At 46.7% G+C, this 16262-nt stretch overlaps 1 protein-coding gene across 11 annotated transcripts in view; it reads right to left on the bottom strand.

The window, feature by feature from the left end:
* Nucleotides 1–2844: 2844 nt before the first annotated feature.
* The window catches only part of ITSN2 (intersectin 2), a 145732-nt gene continuing 132314 nt past the window's right edge, over nt 2845–16262 (bottom strand). For 8 of the 11 annotated variants that reach the window (XM_042982389.1, XM_042982392.1, XM_042982388.1 and 5 more), the window contains 9 exons: nt 15677–15860; nt 11395–11493; nt 9546–9713; nt 8973–9188; nt 8307–8428; nt 7433–7515; nt 4788–4871; nt 4214–4387; nt 2845–3752 (listed from right to left, as the gene is read on the bottom strand). In XM_042982389.1, the coding sequence (XP_042838323.1) occupies nt 3595–3752; nt 4214–4387; nt 4788–4871; nt 7433–7515; nt 8307–8428; nt 8973–9188; nt 9546–9713; nt 11395–11493; nt 15677–15860 (1288 nt within the window). In that variant the 3' untranslated portion in view covers nt 2845–3594. The remainder of the gene's footprint in view (nt 3753–4213; nt 4388–4787; nt 4872–7432; nt 7516–8306; nt 8429–8972; nt 9189–9545; nt 9714–11394; nt 11494–15676; nt 15861–16262) is intronic. The other 3 variants (XR_006215972.1, XR_006215973.1, XM_042982397.1) reach the window with 3 other exon arrangements.

Here is a 16262-nt window from a genome sequence, read left to right as displayed (position 1 = left end):
GCAGGGTGTCAGGCTGTCCCTCTTTCATGAGTTTGGCTGATGGAACCTTTGTCATCTTCAGTGCCTGGCTTCCAAGCTTGCCCTGGGGAACCTGAAAAGGGAAGAGGTCATGGAGGAGTTCTCCCTGGGCATGAAGTGTAGGTGGGCCAGGTCTCACATGTCCCACTGGGGAGGACATGGCTGTCCCTAACTGCAGGGGGAGGGTGCTGGGAGAAGTACCCTCTGCTGCTCTGAGCACAATGGCAGGGAGAGCAGGTGTTCTGTGGACAGCTAGTCACCTCCGCCCTACCATGGAGAGGTCAGTACTGTGTGGAGTCCAAAGACATGGGAAGCCTTGGCTGAGAGTTGCAGAAACCAAAGAGAGTAGGGGAGAGGTGAGGAGAGGGCTGCCTGGAAGGTCTCAGCTCAGGCAGGAGGGCGGAGTGTTGGGTGGGATCCACTGGGGCCTTCTTCTCTGCCCCAGTCAGCCCCTCTTCCCTGCCCTACACTGAGCACTTCCCTTCTGTTCACAGGTTCGAGGTGCCAGACAGCACAGACCACAACCCTGGGCGCCTGGGGAAGGCCAGTGTAGGTGGGGGTCACAGCCCGTGTTAAGAAGAGTGATGATGGCAAAAGTCCTGGGGCGGCACCCGGCCTCCCTGCAGCTGGGGTTCAGGCATGGCTGCCGGGAACAGTGCCATCTGTAAGGAGGCCATGGTAATAAAGCTTCGCTGAGTTTTACTTCCTCATTTGTGTGCCAACAGTTAAAATGCTGCCAACAGGTTTTCTCTCTCCAGAAGTGTGAGATGTTGCAAGCAGTAACAAACAATAATAGTTACTGTTTATTGAGCTGTTGTGAACTAGGAACTGTGTGAGATATTTTTATATATTAAAAAAAAAAATTTTAAGTTTAGTTATTTATTTTGAGAGAGAGAGAGTACTAGTGGAGGAAGGGCAGAGGGAGACAGGGAGTGAGAATCCTAAGCAGGCTCCATACTGTCAGCAAAGAGCCCGATGGGGGGCTTGAACTCACGCACTGTGAGAACACGACCTGAGCTGAAATCAAGAGTTGGAAGCTTAACTGACTGAGCCACCCAGGAGCCCTGGAACTGTGTGAGGTATTTATATTCATGTAAAAGTTTTCACAGCAAAGTTACAGCTTGATCTCCCCTTACGTGAAGCTTGGAGAGGGGTTGAGTAACTTGTTCAATGTCAGCTGCACGGCTGAAAGTGGTGGTGGTCTCGATTCCAAGTCTAGGCCGTCTAGTGCCAAAGCACCGGTCCGATCGCCAGAACACACACCCCACTTAGACTCTGTCATGTCAGTCAAATTGCTCAGGGTTTCGGTCCCTTTCAGAGAGTGGTTATCCTGTTGGCGTGCCGCAGAGTCCTGATTCTGAAGAGCACTGGGGGGTGGGGGAGGGGGTCGGTGGTGGCTTGCTGGGCATCTCTCCTATCTGCTCAGTCCTTCTCCAGGGGATGCAAGGAGTCTAAGGGCACACCCTCCTCCCTCATCCTTCAGAAAATTAGGCTCACGTTTCAGTCAGGAGAGAACTTCATTTCTTAACAGGCAGAGCTGCAGTCCCAGGTCAACACAGGTGACTGGAGTTGTGAGGAGCATGGACATTGAATGTCCTCTGGGGTTTTGTAGAAGTCTGACTCACCTCCTGCAGGCTCCTCTGTCCTAAATCTGAAAAGAACCCTGACACATGTAGACATGGGGAAATGGCAGTAGCCACAGTTCATCCCAGGGAGAATTCAAGTCCCTGCTGTCCTGGGAAAAGGATTATCCTTTAGCTCGGGTCACAAGTAAACCCACAACTGGTTTTAAACTGGCCTTGACTCATCAGAGACTGTCTCAGGCTTTGGAACTCAGCCAGTCAGAGGCAGACTTGTTGGACATCGACCCATACCTGCCTTCAAGACCCTATAGAAGATCAGCAATGTGCTTTGCTCAGTGAGGCTGCGCCTGACCAGCCAAACTTTCCCTTAATTAATACATTCAGGTGTTTTGGTTTCAGATGTTGAGTGGCGTCTCTTCTATTGATACTGGCCATATTTCTTTTACATCTAAGTTTTAACAAATAAGTGCCCAGGATTAATACCCAGAATGGCAGATTTTTTTTTTTTTTTAACTTGAACATTCTGAGTTATGTTTTCCAGCCCTTCTTTGCTCAGTGGTTATGTTTAGACAGAAACGGGGACTGTGGTGGAGGGACATTTGAATCTTTCCTGTTCTTCCAGCTCCCTAAGACGTGCTCCCTGAGAATCAAGGCTCCTATAGCCTGCGTGGTTCCTTCTAAAAAGCAGATCTTTTTCCAGTTGTACTCATTAACCCAGGAATTTAGTGGGTAAGACCTGATTTTTGTCAATGTTCAAAACAAATCTCACGCTACAAAATCCAGAGCCCAAACCAGCAGCGCTGACAGGTGTGGATGTGGGTCTGACAGGACAGGGGACAGGGAGAGACAGGTGCTTCTGGAGCTGGAGGCCGAGGGCCTGCTGAAGATGTTTAATGCCTGTGTATTTTCTTGACTCCGAAGTTACCTCTGAGGTTCCTGCTCAACCAAGTAGGCAGAAGGACTCAAGAAGGTATGGTCTTACTCCCACAGAGATCAGCAGTCTAGCCATTAGTGACACCACGCCCCAGAAACCATAGGTCAATTTACTAGAGTCATGGAGCAAGTCAGAGTCAAGACGAAGCTCCAGGGTCTCCTAGGCACCACACCCTCCCCCCCCCCCCACCCCCTCTTGGTTTTTGCCACTGTCACAGAAAGGAAATTTGGTTTCACTGCAAGCAACCCCTGAACTTACCTTTCAAGAGCTTTTCAGGTGGAAAGTAAATCAGTCAAGCTTTGAAAGAAGTTACATTCATAAACTTATTATTTTTATTCTCTTTCTGTACATATTGGCAATGATAAAGCTTAAAGATGCATGTCCTATGAAATATGCAAAAACAAGGAATTTACATAAATAATTTATACTTCAGAAAATTAAAGTTGAAAAATATTTTCCACATCATTAGAGTTCACAGTATTTAAAGTAAATCAAGCTTTCCCCTTTAGATTTCAAACTATATTGTCTGAGCAGAGATGATAAAATCTAGTCAGGAATAAAATGATCAAGTTTCTGTTTTCATTCAGTGCACGAGTAGACCTACTTCGGTATCAGGCTGTTCCCGCGCTGAGGCTGCAGCGTTTCTTCCCGATCCTTCGCCTCCTGAGTGGCTGTGACCCCGCAGAGGTCACATGGCGTGGAATGGTTACAGCATCACCAAAACCACCCACACTGGACACATTCAACCAAGTGGTAACGTCTGCTGTTCCGATGCCTCATTTCCACATAATACTTTTTATAGCCCTGAAAATGGAAACCTTGGCATCTAAACACAGCCAAACATGTTAACACTAATACAAGGCACTGTGCTGTGGGTTTGGTTTATTTCTAGGAAAGATCATGTTTGCATAGATTGCTAGCTATTTAGTGTGCAATAAAATAGAGGGCCGGACCTTGCACGCGTGGCCTGCGATGGATGAAGCCTTGTGATGCTCCTTTAGCCTAGGGGCAGCACCGTCCGTCTCTAGCCCCAGCCTTTTGGGCAGATCCCTGAGGCCCCTACAGGAGAGTTTTTTGCTCAAAAAGCTGCAGGTCAAAGCGGACCCAGACCTCCCCGGTGGGGACCTCGTGCAGCAGGAGTCGGCGGGTTGTGGGGCCTTTGCTTTCCTGTTCTGTGCGAATTTTTGCCACTGGAACTTCAGTGCGACCCAGGAAATCTGGAGAATAGACATGTGAGAGTCAAAGCTACTTCTTTATAAGGAGGAGTGTCTGAAAACATTCATAAGACTTTCAAATCCAGAACAGTTAATTTCCTTTGGTTAGTGGCTGTCTGATAACTACATGGACGCATGCCCAGGGACAGGTCCGTGGGAGGGAAACTGCCTTCTTGGAATCCAAGTTCCTTCAGGCAGAGCATGTCTCACCCATTCAGTAGGTGCTGGGAGCAATGTCTCTGTTGTGTACTTAGGGAGTGACTGGGGTCCATGACTCACACACGCCGGAGACCACCCTTTCCCCCTGAGAAGACCCCTGACCCACTTCCCACACGAGCTGCAGGTGCCCATGGGCCCGTGTCATTTTCCATAGGTATCACAGGGAAAAATAAAGCCAAGTACCCTGGATCTAGACCCTAAATTCCGGAGTATTCAAATTCCTCCCTGGTCGAGTTATACTTTACCATCTGGCGAAAACTGGTCTCTGTCAAACATGGTGAGACACAGCACATCTTGGTAAAGGTCCTTAATAAAGAACTGGCAGTTAAAGTTCCACTTGGGATTGAGTGTGTCCTGGAGGGTTCTGGTGGTATAGCTCTGGGAGCCCATGCTGATTTCACAGTATGGATTGCTCTTTCCTGAACAAAAACAAACCAAAGACACATGTGACATGTGTACGTAAAATAAATGACAACAGGACCTTCCTTGAGCAGAAGCAGGATCCAAATGGATGCTTCTCTGTAAACCACGACAGCAGGGGCACTGTCTGAGGGCCCAGATCTGCCTTGTGGGCTCCAGTGCCTAAATGCTCCCCATGAGCCTGGACAAGTGTTCATGCAATTTCTACTCAGAAGCACTGAAGAAAGGGGCACCGGTACTTATTGGGAAGAGACAGTGAGGATACTATTGGTACGATAACCATTTTAGTGGCACTGGAAACACTGCTTTTTAAAAAGCGTCCCGTTATTCAATGTACAGAAGAGTCATTGGCAAAGAATAGGGCAGTTACCACATCTGTTGAATGAAAGAAGCATTTACCATTCGGTTTACAGGCTTTTAATTCTGTAGCTTCGATGACGTGCACCATCAGACGCCCAATGCCTGAAGTCTTTTGAGAGCGAGCTACAAAAGAAGACAAGTGACGTCAATTTCTTCTCTGAGATTGAAGGACGTGCACGGAATGCACGGAGGACACTGAGCTGTGAGTATAGTCTGTCCTTCTAACCAATCCTGACACTCCCCAGTGTCACCTGCCACTGCACTGGGCCTGGCAGACCAGCATCTGGCTGCTGTGTGCCTTTGCCCAGGCCATGGCACCCGCTGGAATACCTGTCCACCACCTCTGCTTGTCTGCATCCCACCCAGCCTTGAAGATGTGCATCCAATCTCACATGTCACTCCCCCCTCTCTGCCCCACTCTGCACATCCATCATCCTCGACTTATGAGCGTCCTGCAGCCCGCTGGTTCTGAAATTCCATGTCCTATCCATCTCCTCTGCCAGGAGAGGCCGCTGCAGAGTGCGTATTGTTTATTCAGCCTTGTATTAATAAACACTCAATTGCCTAGCAAATGGTAATATTAATTAAAAAAAATACATTATATCCATTCAGCACTTAAAAGCAGCTAACATTTATTGGATACTTACTTTGTGTTAGGCATGTGCTAGACCTCTACAAAAGTTTTATTATGTAAATTGTACAATTATGCTGTATGGTAGCTCTTTATAACTGCCATCTCCATATGTGGGAGAACTGAGGCTTAGAAAAGCCCATAACCTGCCCATGTCACAGAACCTAGGAGTGGCAAGGTAAAAAATTAACTAGCAGGTACCAAAGTCAACTTGCCACCCACATCATTCCAATTACATGTAAACACTTCAGCTTATAAAGCAGTTTCACTTAAGACCTTATTCTATTTGAGGATGGACTCAAAACCCTTTTCATATGGAGGAAAATGGGTCTGTGAACTCAGATTGGTAAATATGAAGTAGTTAAGCAGGTGTTGCCCTCAGGGGTTTAATAAAGGCTGCTTAGTGAGCTATTGAGTTTTTAAAACTTAGGGCAAGTAGAACTTATGAGAAGCCCCCCAACCTTGTTTGTGCCAACCTCTCCAGTGCGGCACCTACACTCAGTTTCCCTTAAAGACAAATAAGTTCCCCTTATTTATCTTTGAAGGTCCGGTTAAGACTAGCATAGGGCTTGGCACAGAGTAAGTAATCAATAAATGTCTAAAGAACACGTAGAAAATGCATAAAAATATGTATAAATATTGATATTAAGCAAAACTAACAAAAACTCTTAATTTTTATCTTTACCAATTAAGAGATCATTATATGCTTTCCGAATCATTCAGTCGTTGATTTTTTTAATAGCAAGCTTTTGAAGTACCATTAAAACAAGATTCAATCAGCAAAAGCCAATTTACACATACCTTTCAGGAGTATATAACAAAATAAGGGGAACCTGAATAAAAAAACATACAAAGAGCTGCAGCTGTAGCAGCCAGGAACAGAAGAGGGAGGACCCAACAGAGAAGGCCTGAGGGGGCGGCGGGGACAGGTAGGGGGGCTCAGAGGTGGTTTGTTCACTCAGGCAGTGGTACAGGCGAAGCAGAGAGAGGAAACGGGGCTGGGGAACAGATGATACTGGGGATTGGCCCTGAGTCTGGGGTAAGAATTTGTTCTTAATTTGGGAGGCAATGGGGAAGATGCTTCAGCAAGGAGAGTCAGCCCTGTAAAAAGATTACTCCAGGAATGAAGGGTATGGTGATGGGGGCCTCATGCCTAAGTGGAGACTGGAGGGTCTGTGCCACTGGGAAAGGCCCAGGACATGGGAAGAGAATGGGGTAGGACCTGGCCTCTGACTAGAGAAGCAGGAGGGCTGAGGGCACGCTTCCGGTCTGGGTGGGGAGGACAGTACTGCCGTCCGCAGAGCTGCTCAGGAGATGCCATGGTGTGAAGCCTGGCTGGTGGCGGGGAGAAGTCAAAGTGTGTCTGGAGCGTGGGCTCGGGGAAGCAGCCCGGCATGGTTTTCATGAAACTGAGGGAGGAGAGGGACAGACAGGCTTGGGCTTGGGTGGAGCTCCAGGTACAAGGGGGAGGAGGAGCCTTGACTTCCTGCCATCGGGAGCAGGGGGCAAAGTGAGTCAAGCGGTGGGTCAGGTCACTGGTGTCGAGCGAGGGAGCCCTCTGAACAGAATGAAAACTGCAAGCGGGGTGAAGGGCCGGTGATGAGGAGGAGGGCCTCGAGGTCCAGGACCTGGTGTCAAGGGAGGGAGGACGGATGGATGTGGAGGAGGGCCGGAGCAGAGGCCGGGGTGGGAGAGGAGGAGCAGAGCTGAAGGGAAACAGGCCAGAGAAGTGAAGTTGGATGAAGCAAAATGAACCACGCAGAAGTGGGCTCGGTTGTGCAAAGGACCCTCTTCCTTCACCACAGACAGAAGGGAGGTCTCGGGGCTGGCCCGTCTGTGTAGTGGGCAGGGGGCTCAGGGAGGCCCCAAGGGCAGGAGCCACCAAGCAGGTCCTGCTGTCGGATCCCACAGCAAGTCTGCTCCTTTAGGCTGTCTCTGTGCAGTCCCACCCTGCAGGAGCAGCAGCTTGTGTCCAGAGGGTGGGACCCTCTCCCTCCCCCTCCCCTGGGAGCCCTGGCGGCTGCTTCCGGCTCTCTAGGGCACCACCAACTACCTTGATAAGCCTTCTCCCGTTTCTTCTTTTCCGTGTCAATGTACTGCTCAGATGCCGCCTTGATCTTCTGGACCCAAGCAGTCCTGGAGGAGAAGCAGAGCACAGCCATTGGGTGGCTTTCCCGAGTACCTCCCAGGTTCAGCCAGGAGCCCCAGAGCTTTGCACTTGTTCTTCACTCTTTGCTAACCTTGGCTTTGACAAGTTTCCCATCATAGACCTAATATTAGTTTAACTGAAAGACTCGTTTGCTAACTTTGAAGCTGAGAATTTCTAGAGTTACTCACGGTTTATAAGACACCAGGCACTTGCAAGATGCAGGCACACAGAAATAGAAGATGCAATTTGCCATATCAGTGGCAATTTGGCACGACAGAGCGACATTCTGCCGTACAAAGAACACCAAGAACCACATGCACAGAGGGGAGGAGCATCCCCTGGTTTGCCATCACACAGGTGCTGAGCTATCCTGTAGAGGATGCAGGGCTGGCCAGGCAAAGAGCAGAAGGAAGACATTCTGGCTGGAGTACAGGTCCTGTGCAGTGGAGGGATGGGACTGAGGCTGAGACACACAAAGAGGGCCTCAGAAATCAGGTGAAGGAGCACGGACTGCTGCAGAAGGGATTTAAGGAAGCAAGGTGCTGGCTCTCCCATTTTGGAAGATCCTAAGGAGAGACTGGAAGCAGGGACACATATAGAGGTGGTTGCAGTAACCCAGCATATCTAAACCAAGGCTGACCAGTGGGACCAGTGTGGAGGGCACTGGTTAGGAGAGCTCGAGGATACAGAGTTAGTAGGACTGAGCACGGACTGGAGGTGCGTTTATGGAAGGGAGACGTCCAGGCTTCAAGGCAGGTCACACGTGGTCAAGACTGACCTCTCGTTAATGTTGTCTGTTCGGAGGGTGTAGACCCGGTCAATGTGAGAAATGTGGAAGACAGGCTCATCGCTGGAAGGGTCTGTGGGTAGTTTCACCAAGACTTCATTCAGGAAAATGGGCTGAAAGAGGGCCAAAACACAGAGTGTGAAATGTGCCAGAACCCTCCACCCACCTACATCTAGGCAGAGTTCGGTCTGTCCTGAAGAGCCTTTTTGAGGAGGAGAGAAGGGTCTAGCTTCTTGAGTCTTTTACTTTTGTGGAAGAAAACATCTTGGGCAGATGAGATGTCACTGAACTGAGAACAGGAGCTCCCGGTGTCTATGACTCTGCTCGTGTGACAGGGTGTCTCCATGTACCCACGCTTAGCACCTTGTCTCAGTTTTACAGAGAGACCTGCTGCTGAGTGTGGACAGAGGCGGGATCACATCACATCTGCCAGGGAGGAAGCCAGAATCCAAAGCTGGAATCCAGCTGTCAGAGGACAGTGAGGACCCAGCCACGCTGGGGCTTCTTCCCTGGGAAATGACAGAGGAGGAGTGACCCATCTGGAGACGGGCGAAGAGTGTCCCATGAGGACAGGAAAGGATCCTGGAAGGAGGTCCTCCAGGTGAAGGACACACCTTGTTATGCTCCTGATGCCACGGCCAGGAATGTGACACTTACCGTTTTATACATTTTGAACTGGGCATTGGACTTAGAGCTGAAAAGCTTCTCAGAACCTGAGGAAACAGCAAACTGCTTGACCATGTAGGTAAGAAGCAGAAAGTCATTGAAGAGGAATCCGTGTAGTTCCTTGTTGCTCTTGGTCTTGTATAGTTTCCCGCTGTGCAGAAGCTTCCGGGGCCCCAGGCAGTTGGTGAGGGAGTTGAAAATAAGTTGCTTAAAAAGAAATTGTCACTTTGTGAGTCCCAGCACAAACCATCCCAGAGCTCCATGAGAGGCCCGTGCCCTGGATCTGAGGGCGCACTGATTTTCCTTCAGAGTCCAAACTGACATGGGAAAGTGATGACTTCTACCCACAGAATATGGATTCTACTGGCTGAATTCAAAGAACTCAAAACAAAAATATCACATTTCCCTTCTAAGAAAGGAAAATGACAGCCCAAGAAGGGGCAGGACACTGAGTGCACATGGGCTGGACTGAGGCATATCCTGTTCACACTAGGGGAAGGCTTGAACTGGGTTCCCCACCCAGAGCCTGCCTAGTGGCACCCAGCTCAACACCACAGGCCTCACCTCTGCAAGACCTTCACACTGAACGTGTGCCTGGATCCACTCGAGTCGGTCTGAATTTTCTTTTTCCCGAACTCCTTCATTAACTTGGGAACAAAGCTCCTCTGCCCGCTCAAGAGCCAGCTTTAGGGAGGAATGGTCCACATGACTCTCTAGGGTGTTCTCCAGAATCTGGAAAAGAGCGGTTCCGTCATGTGGGAAGTAGAGTGTCTTCCACCCAGAAGTCCTACTGCCTGCTGTATGTGCTGGGCGCTGGGTATACGACGGTAAGACGATTGTTCGCCCTTAACAAGTGGATAGCTCCAGAGTTCTTGGGGAGCCAGGTTGACTCAGTGCCAATTGCCACGTGGATCAAGTGCCCTGAAACCTGTGGGTGGCCAGCGGCTCTGGCTTGGTCTTGGTACATGCGTTACCACACGTGGCTCCCTCCCTCTCCCCATTTAAGCCATTGCCTTTAGGGTGAACCCACCACATAACCTGGCTGCAGCTTTCATAAGTGTATTAACTTGCTGAATAGCAATGGCTTATAACATTTGTGGGGTCACTGATCTTTTTTATAAATCTGAAAAAAGCAATGAATCCTCTGCTATAGGAAAAATAGAATAAAATCATGTCATCAGCTTGTAGGAAAACATACTGTTGATTCTAAAGTGACTTCAAACTAATGTGACAAATGTAAAAGAATAGAGGCTGGCATACAACCGTGTCGTCCCTCTGGAAGTTAGCAGTCCCATCAGCAGATGGCTCCCGTCTGGACTCTGGCCACCTGGGGCCACCGTCTTTTGTTTACAACTCCAAAATGGGAAAAAGCCCTGAAAGCCTAAAGCTTTTCTTCAATATTCATTTGGTGGCAAAACCTGACCTAAACTGAAGAGATGTATCTGTTTATTCTACTTAAAAGTAATTATTCATGTATTTCACTGTAGAAATATTACTGTGTTTGGCTATAGGTGATGCCCAGGCTTTGTTGGGGTATCATGTAATATGCCATTTTTGAATTAAATTCTGAATTCTGAAAATACATCTGCTTCAAAGTATTTCAGGTAAGGGACTGTGGGTTATTGTGTATGAATGGGTCAGTTTTGTATCATAACAAACATAGGCTCTGTAACATAAGGTCCATAATGAGTTAACATGGCTTAGAGATCAATGGTCAAGGGATAATCAATAAAAGTAACGGTCTTATATTATTTCTACTGCTTTTCTTTGTAAGATGATTAAAATTGTATCAGTGATAATTTGTGGAAAAATCCTTTGTAAAGTACACCTTCTCCTTAGAAGGCATATTGGCTCAAGAGGCCCACATTGCTTATGCTAAAAGATGGATGGTATCTTAGGACTGTTTAGTTAGCAAGTTGAAGTGGGGAACAGCGAGGGGATGGTGATGAGCTCAGGGTAGGACACAGTGAGCTGGGGACTCCTGAGACATCTAGGGAAAGGTGTTGAGCTGGTGGATGAATTTAGATCTCAGCAGAAAGACTGGAGCGGAAGGTTGTGCCAATAGTGGACTCCATCTGGGCTCACGACAGGCTCCACACATGCAGACCTACAGGGCACTTGCCCTGTCTAGAAAAACACATTCGTGACTTTGAGAGACCCAGGGGAGTTTCCTGGGCGGGGGTGGGGGGTGGGTGGGGAGGGAAGGACAGGTTACCTAAGCGACACTGGATGGCTTTTCTTTGCCTAATCCAGATTGTATGTGCGTGTTCGTGTGCGTGCCCACATACATGTGTGTCTGGGTGCACGCACACACAGTGCCTGGTCCATCACCCATGTGTCAGGGCCAGCTCCCTGACTACGGCCCCTGTGGACCTCAAGGGGTCTGGCTCCTCTGCCCAGCTGGGGTACTCACACTTCTGATGAGTAGAGGGTAGCGGGTGATTCTCTGCATGGGCTTCAGCAGGAAGCTGGAAAGGGGCATTCCTTTACATCGAGGGTCAGATGCCAGCTTCTGCAAATAACGGATAGGCTCATGAGGAAATCAAAGCTTCAACGAGAACAAAAGAAACACCAACTGTACTCTGGACTTTGACCATCTTTTAGATTTCTAATTTCTTTTAAAAACTCAGGATTCAATATATATCAGATTAACAGCAGGGGTATCTCCCTTCAGTTGGTGAACCCAGCAGATGCTTTTCAGCTCTTTCTTTCTTTCTTATGTGGACTTGGCAGCCTGTGCCATCACACCCTCCTTTGCTTCCAGAACGATTGACGGCTGTCTTCCCAGTCCACTCCTTCCCAATCCTCACTTCTTTCTTCTTCTCTACCTGCTTTTAACTGTAGGTGCTGCCCAAAGACCCCCAGCAGTTGAGTCCCAGGGCGCCACCCGAACCCTCCCTAGAGCTCCATGCTGGCCGAGTTACTCTCCTTCCTACCTGGACCTCCTACAGGCACCTCAATACCTCAGTACGCCCCAAAGTCCTCATCTTCCTTCATGAAAGCTTCTCTTCCACCTGCATCCCTGAGTTGGTAGCACCATTCTGCACCACCCACCTCCCTGCCACACACCTAGGAGTCACCTTCAACTCCGCCTTCTAAACGGCTCGTGATTTCCCCTGCCTCTGCCTGCCTGCTGTCCCTGCTTTATTAGAAACAATCACTACCATTTATTGAGCACCTATGATGTGCCAGGTAATAAATGCATTAGCCTTTGCTAAGTCCCTTCTGTTCTTTCTTCACTTGGCTAATTCATACTCATTTCTGTAGACTCAGATTATGACTCCTCTTGGCCAGGCTCTCCCCCTTCCTTGATGTTCAGTGACCTTTCTGGAGCCCCTGCAATCATCCGTGGCCACCTTTATCAGGACACCACATCTGGACTGGGGAAGACAGGTAGTGGTACCCCGTTTGAGGTGTCTCCATGATCTTGAAGACTGTTATCTCCAGGAGACAAAGGACCACATCTTATTTCCCTCTACTCCTTTTATTAACACAGTACTTGAATAGAGTAGCTAGTACTCTTGGATGACTTTTTTTTTTTTGATGACCATTTTTAATAACTGAAAAGCACAGTTACTATAATTTACCTATTTGTTTCCCACTATGGGATATTAAAACTGCCCCCTCCTTTTGTTTTTGGATATATCTATATATGTTGCTACAGCAAGCATCTTCATGCTTTTTCTGTATTTTCTGAGACTTTTTAAAAAGTAACATTTAGCACACAGATTATTGCTAGATTTTGTTGTTAATGTAATCAACACGATGCCTTTTATTATTAAACTATAAACTTTTTATTCTGTTATAGTTGTGATGGCACTGATACCTTATTTACATTCCTATTGTTATTACTATTTGGAAAATTAAAAAAAATTACTTAGAAGGTAAGTGTCCAATTTGTTTTTAAAGATTTTATTTTTGGGGCACCTGGGTGGCTCAGTCGGTTAAGCAGACAACTTCAGCTCAGGTCATGATCTTGCAGTCCGTGGGGTCGAGGCCCACATCAGGCTCTGTGCTGACAGCTCAGAGCCTGGAGCTTGCTTCGGATTCTGTGTTTCCCTCTCTCTCTTCTGCTCCCCAACTCGTGCTCTGTCTCTCTCTCTCAAAAATAAACATTTTTAATAAAATGTTTATAAAATAAAAAATAAAAAACATTTTTTTAAAGATTTTATCTTTAAGTAATCTCTACACCCAACATGGGGCCTGAATTCACAACCCTGATTAAGAGTTGCATGTTCCACTGACTAAGCCAGCCAGACTCCCCTAAACATCCTATTTTTAATTCTACTATTATTATTTATTAATTTATTCATTCATTCATTCATTCATTTTTATTTTAGAAACAGAGAGAGAGAGCATACAAGTAGGGGAGAGGGACAGAGAGAGAGAGAGAGAATCCTAAGCAGAGCCCCCCTGATGCAGGGCTCGATCCCACGAGCCTGTATCATGACCTGAGCTGAAATCAAGAGTCAGATGCTCAACCAACTGAGCCACCCAGATGCCCCTCTACTATTTTGAAACATTTGCATGCACTCACAATCCCACATTTATCTTATTCTGACCAGTGTTTGTGTCTGTGGTTTTGGTTCCCTTGTATGTTGTCTCTAGTTCATTTATTTTTTTCTTTGTTAAATGTCTATTTTGAGAGAGAGAGAGAGAAAACACATGTGGGTGAGAGGGGAAGGGGCAAAAAGAGAGGGAAAGAATCCCAAGCAGATTCCACACTGTCAGCACAGAACTCCTCGTGGGGCTCAATCTCATGAACTGTGAGATCATGACCTGAGCTGAAGTCAAGAGTCAGATGCTTAACTGACTGAGCCACCCAGGCGCCCCTCTTCTAGTTCATTTCTAAGCAACCCTGTGCCACCCACCCTTATCACCAATTGAAGAGTCGGTCCTCAGTGCCTTACTTATATTGAATCGTTTTTGCATCCCTAAGATCATCATAAGGAAGGTAAATATAATTAGCATTTATTGCTTATTATGTGCTGGTCTCTGTGCTAAAAAGTACTTTAAATTCTTTTTTAAAATGTTTTATTTTTGAGAGAGACAGAGAGTGCACACAGTGAGGGAGGGGCAGAGAGAAAGGGGGACAGAAAATCCAAAGCAGGCTCTGTAATGACAGCAACGAGCCTGATTCGGGGCTCAAACTGATGAACCGTGAGATCATGACCTGAGCCGAACCCAAGAGTTGGATGCTTAGCCGACTGAGACACCTAGCCGCCCCTCATTTTTGTAATTAAATACAAATATGAAAACAGGCCTTGGGGTCAGGAACTCTTTTGGTTTAAACAATGAATTAGGTGGATTTCTGTTTTTTTTTCTATGATCTGTAATAGTTCGTATAGTATGGAATAATCTATTCCTTTATAGTTAGAAAGAATTCACCATCAAGTGCACCTAGCTCCTCTTTTGGGGGTAAGCTACTCAGTTTTATCCTTGGCTAATAGTATCTTCAGATTTTCTATTCTTACTGAAGCAGTTTTCAAATTGTAATAGAAAACTACAAATTTTGTCAATGTTTTGACATTTATTAGCACATATTTTTGGCTTATATACTCTTTTACTTTAAGAAATATTTTCATGTCTGTTCCTTTTACTTGTGTTTTTCTGTTTTTCTATTAGATTTACCACAGTTATATTTTATTCTTTTCAACATACCTGTTCTTAGATATATTGATATCATTTGTGCTTTTATCTTTATTACTTGATCCATTTTCTTGTTGGAATTTTTATCCTCTGCCTAAACATCTTATATTTTATGCTTAATTATGTTTCCATTCTTTTTGGATAATGAAGACATTAAAATTATGCATTCTCCCTTAAGGCACTGTGGCTGTATAACAGATCCCGACAGGCACTATTTCAGAAACCAAAAAAAGAAGAAGATATGTAAAAAAGCTAGAAAACAGATTTTACTTTCATTTCCCTTGCCACCGTCACATGTGTAGTAATAGTTTCTGTTACCGAACGACGCCAGGGAGATGTTCTCACACATGACACTCTATGATAACAAGCAGCCATGCGAAGCATGTGGCTGGATCACTCACAGGGTGTTGTTCATGCGTTATTACACTGTGTCCTCTGAGTGTCGTGCTAGCATTACTTTTCCTTACCAAGTGTTTGGTTTTAGTTTATAACCATGGCATCATGGAACCAATCATGTCCTCCTCTTCTCATTGGTTTCTGGACGCTGTGAGGACATCTCGGTGCACTTTGGAGCACAGGACAGGGTCTCACATGTGCGTTTATGAAGCTGCCCTAGTCCTCTCCTATCCTTTCGTCCCACTGTATTCGTCCACTTACATCATGTCATCTTATCTTGCTGCATTTTATATATTTGAGTAGGCTATTTTATACCCTTGGTGGCATAAGATGGACATAGAATAAATACAATTTACAAAATTAATAAAGTGACATTCTGGAAAATTTTGGTGTGTAAAATAGCTGATTTAAGTAAATAGGCTTAAATGACACTACTAATAGATGGGCAAAATTATGGCCCCAGTGCCAAGAAACACCAATTCAACACGGAAGGTAACACAAGCACTCAGAAAATTCTCTGCCGCATTGGTGTTTCCTTTGGAAACTGGTGGGATGCCCTTTCCCATGCGGAGTCCTGACTGCGCAGCTGCACGTCTCTGTCTCCAGCTCGGAAAGGGGCTGGCCTGCTCATGATTCCAGAACGGAGTTACCTTTAAAAATTCCTTGAAATCGGTGTCTTCATCGGTCTTCTGCTGTAATAGAGCTGCTCCATTAAGCTGACAGCTACAGAACCGGATATAAGCCTGCATGTGGGACAGCTCGGCTGCCAGGATGTCCCCAATCATCTGCACGGGCATCTTCTCTCCCCCGGTCTTCTTCCGTACCCGCAAGGCCCTGCAAACAACACACTCTCACTGTGAATGTGGTTGGTAAATAAAGGATGACTATCACGGGAACAATGGTAATGATCCCTAGTGAGTTACCGACAAACCTGGCACTGTGAGGGAAGAGTCAGGAGGAGGAGGCAGCTTGCGCCTATGTTCTGCTGGCCAAGCCAACCTGGGCAAAATGTTGGCAAAGAAGAGTAAGAAAATGAAGTCTATACACTTGGGTGTTTCCAGGTCCTCGGAATTGTTTTGGATTCCTTCATTTCTTAGCAAAGTTCCTTTAGAAAAATTCTAACTTGTTCTCAGCTGAACCAAGAAGAAAGGAATTTTCTACACTCTGTAGGGAAAAAAGGGAGCAGGAGCCCAGGTGTGGAGGTGGAGGTGAGCACTGTCCCCAGGAGAACTGCTG

The sequence above is a fragment of the Panthera tigris genome, chromosome A3 (genome assembly GCF_018350195.1).
Source record: "Panthera tigris isolate Pti1 chromosome A3, P.tigris_Pti1_mat1.1, whole genome shotgun sequence".
NCBI lineage: Eukaryota > Metazoa > Chordata > Mammalia > Carnivora > Felidae > Panthera > Panthera tigris.
The sequence above is the reverse complement of the archived record's forward strand: the minus strand, read 5'-3'. Positions and strand labels throughout refer to the sequence as shown.